The 8,548-nt window shown below is 52.1% G+C and overlaps 1 protein-coding gene across 1 annotated transcript; it reads left to right on the plus strand.

Moving 5' to 3' along the window:
* Positions 1-1,491: 1,491 nt before the first annotated feature.
* TOX4 (TOX high mobility group box family member 4) lies at positions 1,492-6,906 on the plus strand (the record flags this gene model as incomplete). The annotated part of the gene is given in 7 exon segments (XM_086481491.1): positions 1,492-1,626; positions 1,836-1,931; positions 2,781-2,855; positions 5,582-5,815; positions 5,817-5,831; positions 6,576-6,611; positions 6,613-6,906. Coding segments are annotated over 7 exon segments (885 nt in total), but the record flags the coding sequence as incomplete, so codon positions are not given.
* Positions 6,907-8,548: the final 1,642 nt, after the last annotated feature.

An 8,548-nucleotide genomic window follows, 5' to 3' on the forward strand; every position in this document is an offset into this window, starting at 1 on the left:
ACCGGGTGATGTCGGAGAGGAGGGGCCCCTATAGGCCCCCTATACCCCCGTACCCCCCTATAGGCACCCCTAGAACCCCCCTATAGGTGCCCTGATACCCTGCTATAGGCCCCTATAATGCCCTCAGGCTCCCCATAAGCCCCTACCGCCCCCATAGACACCCCTATATCCCCCCCCATACCCTCCTATAGGCCCCTATGCCCCCCTTAGGCACCTCTGTATACCCCTATATCGCCCCTATAGGGACTTATACCCCCTGTAGGCCTCTATATCCCCCCTATAGGTGCCCCTGCACCCTCCTATGAGTACCCCTATACCCTCCTATAGGACCCTATACCTCCCTTACATGCCTCCACAGGCCCCTATAGGCTTCCTATACCCCCAATATGCCCCTATATAGCCTCCACAGACCCCTATACTCCACCATACTCCCTCTATAGGGCCCTCCATAGGCCCCTATAAGCCCCTATCTGGCCCCATAGGCCCCTCCACCCCCCTACAGATCGCCATACACCCTCATAGGCGCCCCCATAGGTCTCTATACCCCTCCATAGGCCCCTATATTGCCTCCACAGGACCCCATAAGCCCTTACAGGCCCTTCCATAGGTCCCTACAGGCTGCTAGACACCCCCATAGGACCCTATATCCCCCCTACAGCCCCCCATATTGCCTCCATAGGCTGCTATAGGTCCCTCCATAGGCCCCTGTATGCCTCCTGTAGGCTTCTACAGGTACCTATACCCCCTATAGGCCCCCCCTATAGACCCCTATATGCCCCTATATCACCTCTATACCTCCCCATAGGCCCCTATATCGCCCCCATAGGCCTCTCTATCCCCCCCATACCTCCCCATAGGCCCCTATATCGTACCCACAGGCCCCAATCCCCTCCAAAACCCTCTCACAGCCCCCTATACCGCCCCATACCTCCTCACAGGCCCCCATACTGCCCCCATAGGCCCCTATATCCCCCTCTACACCCCCCCCACAACCTCCGCATAGGCCCCTATATCGCCCCCATAGGTCCCTATACGCCCTCTATAACCCCCCCACAGGCCCCTATTACCCCCCCATACCTCCCCACAGGCCCCTATATCATCCCCATAGGCCCCTATATTCTCTCTATACCTCCCCATAGGCCCCTATATCGCCCCCACAGGCCCCTATATCCCGTTCTATACTCCCCACAAGCCCCTATTACCCCCCCTATACCCCCCCACAGGCCCCTATAACCCCCCATACCCCCCCCGAACCCCCTCCATAGGCCCCACATAGGCCGCCATACCCCGCCATAGGCCCCCTCCACAGGCCCCTCTAGCCCCCCCAGAGGCCCCCAGAGGCCCTTCCATAGGCCGCCATAGGCCTCTATAGGTCCCCATAGGCCCCTCCATCCCCCCCCCTCACGCCCCCCACCCCCCCCCCAATTCCCCCCCCCCCCCCCGCCCTGGGCGTCGCCGCCGATGACGTACCGGACGCGTCCCGCGCGCGGCATGACGCCGTCACCCGCCCCAGGGCCGCTCTGCCCGCCGGCGGACGCCGCCTCTACTCCTCCCGCTTCCGGCGAGAGCCCGGCGGGAGGCCGCGCCCCCTCGCTTCCGGCGGCGCTCCGCCCTATGGCCTCGATGGTTTCGGCCCCCCCCCGTCTCCCTCTACTTCCGGCGACGCTCTAGCCCGGTCCTCCAACTCCTCTCGCCAGCCCTCCCTCACCCCCTTCCCAGATCCCTTTCCCCCCAGTTTCCCTCCAATTGCCCCAGCGACCCCCCCACACCCGCTCGCCGACCCCCCTACCCCGCCATTTTGTTGCCCTCCCTCCCCCCAACCGGCGTCTCTATAGTCACTGACCGGAAGCGGCCTCAGCGGAAAGAAGGTGGGACTTCCGGTTTCCGGGCGCGGCGGGCCGAGCCGGTCGTTCGGCGGCGGAGCCATGGAGGTGAGGGGGGGGGGTGGGCACTCACGGGGGGGCCCTGGGGCCGGGGGAGCCTCCGGGGGCGCTGGAGGGCACCCAGGGGGGTCTCTGGGTCCCGGGGGGCAGCCAGGGGGCGGGTTGGGATCCCGGGGGTGCATCCACGGGGGGGTTGGGGTCCGGAGGGGCGCCAGGGGGGTTTGGGGCACCCAAGGGGGTCTCTGAGTCACTGGGGGGCACCCACGGGGGGGGGTCGGGGTCCACAGGGGGGGGGGTTGGGCCACCCCAAGGGAGTCTCTGGGTCCCGGTGGGGCACCCAGGCGGGGTTGGGGTCCGGGGAGGCACTCAGGGGGGATTTGGAGCACCCAGGGGGGGATCTGGGTCCCGGGGGTGCATCTACGGGGGGGGGTTGGGGTCCGGAGGGGGCACCCAAGGGGGTCTCTAAGTCACTGAGGGACACCCAGGCGGGGGTTGGGTCCGGGGGGGGCACCCAAGGGGGGATTTGGAGCTCCCAGGGGGGGCTCTGGGTCCTGGGGGGGCAGTCGGGGGGGGTGTTGGGGTCCGGGGGTGCATCCACGGGGGGGGGGGGGGGGTGGGGTGTGATGTCCGGAGGTGGCACCCAGGGGGGTTGGGGCACCCAAGGGGGTCTCTAAGTCACTGGGGGGCACCCAGGGGGGACTTGGAGCACCCAGGGGGGGCTCTGGGTCCCGAGGGGGCCCTCAGGAGGGGTTTAGGACTCGGGGGGGGGGGGGAGGGGCACCCAGGGGGGTCTCTGGTTCTTGGGGGGGGGGGGGGCACCTATGGGGTTGTTGCGTCGATGGGTGCCCCTCCTACCCCACGGACCCCCTAAAATCTCTCGCCCTTCCCTCCCCCCAGTTCCCCGGTGGGAGCGACAACTACCTGGCCATCACCGGCACGGCGCACCCCTTCCTCACGGGGCCGAGGTGAGAGGCACGGAGGGGGGGGACACCCCGAAATATAGGGGTTCAGACCCCCTTTGGGGGACACACACACACACAAGGGTGAAAATGAATGAAAACGCCAGGAAATTCCCCAAAACGCAGCCCCAGAAATGGGCGGTGTGGGGAGGGAGAGGGGAAAAATGGGGTTTTTTTCGCAGGGTGGTTGGGGCAAAATGTTTAAAAATGTGGGGCTTCAGATTGGAAATAGGTCAAAATAACAGGAAAATGCACTGGAATAGCAAAAAAATGGCACTAAAAGACCCCAAAAATGGGTAAAAATGGCATCAACGTTCCTAAAAATGGCATTCAGCATCCCCCCAAATGGCTCAAAATGATGCCAAGATCCCTTAAAACATCACCAAAATTGCTCAAAATAGTTCAAAAAGGCAGCAAAATAGCTCTAGATATCTCAAAATAACACCAAAATCCTCCAGAATAGCTGAAAATAGCACTAAAACCCCCAAATTAACTATAAAGGGCACTAACATCTCTCAAAACGGCACTGATGTCCCAAAATTATTAAAAAAAGGAGCTTTGAATGCCCAAATGATTGGAAAATGGCACCAAATCCCCCCAAATGCTTTTTTTCTGTTAATGAAAACCACAAAAATTTATGTTTAGCCACCCAAAGGCAATACTTGGGTCAAGAATGTGCCCAAAATTGCCTGAAAAATCAGATTTTTAAGCTTCCAAAGGGCCCCGAACTTCTAAAGCTGAATTTTTTTTAGTGATAAATGAATGAAACTGTATTATGTAACAAGAAACTACGTCGAAGTTTTTGTCAAGTACTTTTAAAAAGTCAGATTTTAAGCCCAGAAATAGCTGAAAAGGGTTCTGAACACCATAAAATTGCCGCTTTTATTAGCAAAAAAAATTGAATTTCAATATTTAGCCAGCTAAAGGGGAAATTTGTGTCAGGATTGTGCCCGAAAATCCCTGAGAAAGCAGATTGTGACCCTCAAAATGGCTCTCTGGTCCCCCCCAAAATGCCTGAAAATGGTCTTAAATCACTTAAAATTTTATTTTGTTTTAGTAAGAAAAGGGAAGTTACGTATTTAATCCCCTGAAGGGCAAATTGCGGTGAGGAACATGCCTGAAAATCCCTGAAATACAAGATTATAACTCTTAAAATGGCACAAAATGACTCCCTGGTCCCCCTCAAATGACCCCAACCCCCCAAAAAGGGTGAAAAAGGCCCTAAATTCTCCAAAATTTTATGGCTTTTTGAATTAGGAAAAGGAAAATTCTATATTTAGCTACCTGAAAGGGAAATATGAGTGAGGACTGTGCCCGAAAAGCCCTGAAAAATCATCTTATAACCCTCAAAATGCTAGCAAAATGTTTCGCTGATCTCCCCCAAATGGCTAGAAAATGGCCCTAAATCCCCTAAAATTTTATATTTTTTCTATAAAAAAAGGAAAATTATGTGTTTAGCTATCTAAAGGAATAGTTTGGGTGAGGTTGGTGCCTCAGAATCATTGAAAAATGAGATTATGAGCCCAAAATGGCCCACAGCCCCTCTAAAATGGCTGAAAACAGTTCTAAATCTCCTAAAATTTTGTATTTTTTAAATAGAAAAAGGAAAGGTATGTATTTAACCACCCGAAGGGGACATTTGGGTGAGGACGATGCCTCAAAATGCCTGAAAAATGAGATTATAACCCCAAAATGGTTGAAAATGGGCATAAATCCCTTAATATTTTCTGATTTTTCAATAAAAAAAGGAAAGGAATGTATTTAGCCATCTAAAGGAAAAGTTTGGGTGAGGATGATGCCTCAAAATCCTTGAAAAATGAGATTATGAGTCCCAAAATGGCCCTCAACCCCCCTAAAATGGCTGAAAACAGCCCTCAAACCCCTAAAATTTTGTATTTTTCAAATGGAAAAAGGGCGGGTATGTATTTAACCATTTAAAGGAAAAATTTGAGTGAGAATGATGCTTTAAAATCCTTGAGAAGTCAGATTATAACCCCCAAAATGGCCCCAAAACCCCCTAAAACAGCTGAAAACGGTTGTAAATCCTCTAAAATTTTACATTTTTTAAATAGAAAAAGGAAAAGCGTGTGTTTAACCACCTGAAGGGCATGTTTAGGTGAGAATGATGCCTGAAAATGCCTGAAAAATGAGATTATAACTCCCAAAATGGCTGAAAACGGACCTAAATCCCCTAAAATTTTGTGTTTTCTTAATAAAAAAAAGGAAAGGTATGTATTTAACCATCTAAAGGAAAAGTTTGGGTGAGGACGATGCCTCATAATCATTGAAAAATGAGATTATGAGTCCCAGAATGGCCCCCAATCTCCCTAAAATGGCTGAAAAAGGCTGTAAATCCCCTAAAATTTTATATTTTTCAATTAAAAAAGGAAAAGGATGTGTTCAACCACCTGAAGGGGCCGTTTGGTTGAGGATGATGCCTGGAAATCCTTGAAAAATGAGATTATGAGCCCCAAAATGTCTCCCTGGTCCCCGCAAAAGGGCTCCCCAACCCCTCTAAAATGGCTGAAAAAGGCCCTAAATCCCCTAAAATCTTATATTTTTTGACTAGAAAAAGGAAAAGCACGTATGTAACCACCTGAAGGGTGCATTTGGGTGAGGACCGTGCCTGAAAATCTCCGGAAAAATGAGATTATACCCCCCGGAGCGGCCGAACGCGGCCCCAAAGCGCCCCGGAGGGTCTCTTTCCCGCCCCAGCAGGCGCCGGTCTCTCCCCCGCAGACGTTCCACACGCCCAGCCTGGGGGACGAGGAGTTCGAGATCCCCCCGATCGCGCTGGACGCCGACCCCTCGCTGGCCGTCTCGGACGTGGTGGGGCACTTTGAGGATTTGGGGGAGCCCGGGGGGGGTCCCCCCGACCCCCCCTTCCCGCCTCCCCCCTACGGGGTGCAGGGGCTGGAGATGCCGGTGGGGATCGGCCACGGCCTGATGGAGCAGGGAGCGGGGCTGCTGGCGGGGGGGGCTGGCCATGGTAAGTGGGGGTACCCCCGGATTTGGGCGGGGGGGGGGGGGGGAAGGGCAGGAAAATGGGGTGTCGGGGGGGTTTAGGGGGAAAATGGGAGTTTAGGGGGGAAAATGCGGGTCTGGGGGGAAGGAGGGGGAAAATGGGGGGTTTAGAGGGGAAAAGGGGGGGAAAATGGGGGGTTTGGGGGCAAAATGGGTGTTGGGGGTAAGGGGAAAAGGGGGGGATGGGGGAATGGGGGTCTAGAGGGGAAGGAGGGAGGAAAATGAGTTTTGGGGGGAAGGGGAAAAATGGGGGGGGTGGGGGGGCGAAATGAGGGTCGGAGAAATGGGGGTCTGGGGGGAAAAGGGGGGGAAGTGGGGGTTAGTGTGGAAGGAGGGTGAAGAGGGGGGGTTTGAGGGGGAATGGGGAAAATGGGGGGTTTAGGGGGAAAGAAGTGGAAGTTTGCGGGAAAATGGGGGGTTTAGGGGGTTGTGGGAAATGGGGGGAAAATGGGGGGTTGTGGGGAAATGGGGGGAAAGTGGGGGTTTGGGGGTGAAAGGGGGGTTTGAGGGGGGAATGAGTTTGGGGGTAAAGGGGGCTTTGGGGGAAAGGTGATAAAATGGGGGGTTTGGAGGGTCTTAAAGGGGTTTTTTGGGGGTATTGAAGGATTTTTTTTGGTATTGAAAGGATTTTGGGGGTATTGAGAGGTTTTTGGGTGCCGGTCAGCATTCTGGGGTGTGACATGATTTTGGGGTGTCCCCCCCCGTCCAGGAGCTGGACCCCCCGATGGGGTCGCAGTACAGCGCCGCGCCCCCCCGTCACCATTGACGGCGTCCCGATGGCCGCCCTCAGCCCGGGGGGGCTGCTGGGGGGCGCTCAGCTCACCACCATCGACCAGTCCGAGCTCAGCTCCCAACTGGGACTGAGCCTGGGAGGGAACGGGGGCGCCGGGAGCGGCGCCGGGCAAGGGGGGACCCCGAATCTCGCCGCTGCCGCCGCCGCCGCCGCGCCCCCCCCGGCCCCCTCCCCGGAGGAGCGGCTCTCGCCCACCCCCTCGCCCACCGCATCGCTGCCGGAGGAGGAAGCCGAAGATTTTCGGAGGGTGAGGAACCCCCACAGAGCACTAAAATCTGAAAAAAAAAAACCCAAAACCGGTTTGTGCGGGGGTTAAACCCCCCCAAGTGGCCGTTTTTGGGCACTCGATCCCCAAAAAGGCCTTTTCTAAACCCAAAAAAAAGCGATTTCAATGTTCTCGAAGGAAATCGAACACCTGAAAACACACCAAAAATGGCTTTTTGTGAATGTCTAAGTCAAAAAAACACATGGGGGTGGGTTTTTTTTGGTATTTAAAACACCAAAATTGGCTTTTTTTGGCGGTTAAAAGCCCCCAAATTGTGATTTTTGCACTTGATCCCCATAAAGGTCTTTGTAAACCATAAAAGTGATTTTAATGTTTTCCAAGGAACTCAAATGTCCAAAAACACACTAGAAATGACTTTTTTGTGTATGTTTAAATACAAAGAAGTGGGGGTTTTGGGTATTTGAAACCCTCAAATTGGTATTTTTGGTGGTTAAAACTCCGAAAACGGTTGGGTTTAGCACTGGAACCTTAAAAAATTCCTTTTTGAACTCAAAGAAAGGGATTTTAATCCCCACCAAGGAACTCAAAGGTCTAAAAAACCACCAGAAATGGGGGGGTTTGAATGTTTAAATCCAAAAAGGGTTGGGGTTTTTTTTTGGTGTTTAAAACCCAGAAGTGGCTTTTTTGGTATTTAAACATTTTAACCCATTTTGGTGGGTTTTGGCAGTTGAACTCCTCAAAAGCTCTTTTTAAACCCAAAAAAGGGGTTATAAGCCCCCAGAAGCCACTGAAAGAACTCATAAATCTATAAAACACTCCCAAAATGATTTTTTTTTTTGACTGTTTAAAGAAGGTGGGTTTTTTGATATCTCAAAATTGGTTTTTTTTGGATGTTAAAACCTGCAAAATGGAGTTGTTTTGGTACTTAAACGTCCAAAAAGCTCTTTTTAAACCCAAAAAAGGGGTTTTAAGCTGCCCCAAATCACCCAAAGAACTCAAAAACCTAAGAACACACCAAAAAAAATTTTTTTACAATTTTTAAACTAGAAAAGTTGTGTTTAAAGTCTTTTTAAGTGGTTTAAACCCCGAAAGAGGAGTTTTTTTACTGCTTTAACCTCTCAAAGGTCCCTTTTAACCCCCCCAAAAAGGGGTTTGATCCACCCCAACCCCCCCCGACGAACTCTAAAAATGGAAGAAACACCCCAAAACAACCCAAAAAGGGGGGGTTGGGGTGTATAGAATCCCCAAATGATCTTTTTCTGTTGCTTGAACCCCAAAATGGTGGTTTTGGTGCTTTAACGCCCAAAAGATCCTTGTTAAGCCTCAAGAAGGGGTTTCTTGATTCGCCCCAACTCTGCAAAGAACTGTAAAATCCAGAAACGCGCCAAAAAAAAAAAGTGTGGTTTTTTTTACTGTATGAAACCTAAAAAAAAACAGAACACTTTTGGTGTTTCAACCCCAAAAAGGCGATTTTTATCCTCACTAAAAAGTTTTGGTTTGTTCCACAATTTTGTTGGGTTTTTTGTTTTGTTTTAATTCACGTTGTTGGGAGTTTTTGCTGCTCGTGGGTTTGTTTGTTTTGAACTTTCTTTGGGTTTATTTTTGTTTAAATTTTTTTCTTCATTGTTTCAATCGAATTTTTAGTGTGATTTGTGCAATTTTA

The sequence above is a fragment of the Leptosomus discolor genome, unplaced genomic scaffold (assembly GCF_034619465.1).
Source record: "Leptosomus discolor isolate bLepDis1 unplaced genomic scaffold, bLepDis1.hap2 HAP2_SCAFFOLD_31, whole genome shotgun sequence".
In the NCBI taxonomy this organism is placed as follows: Eukaryota; Metazoa; Chordata; class Aves; order Leptosomiformes; family Leptosomidae; genus Leptosomus; species Leptosomus discolor.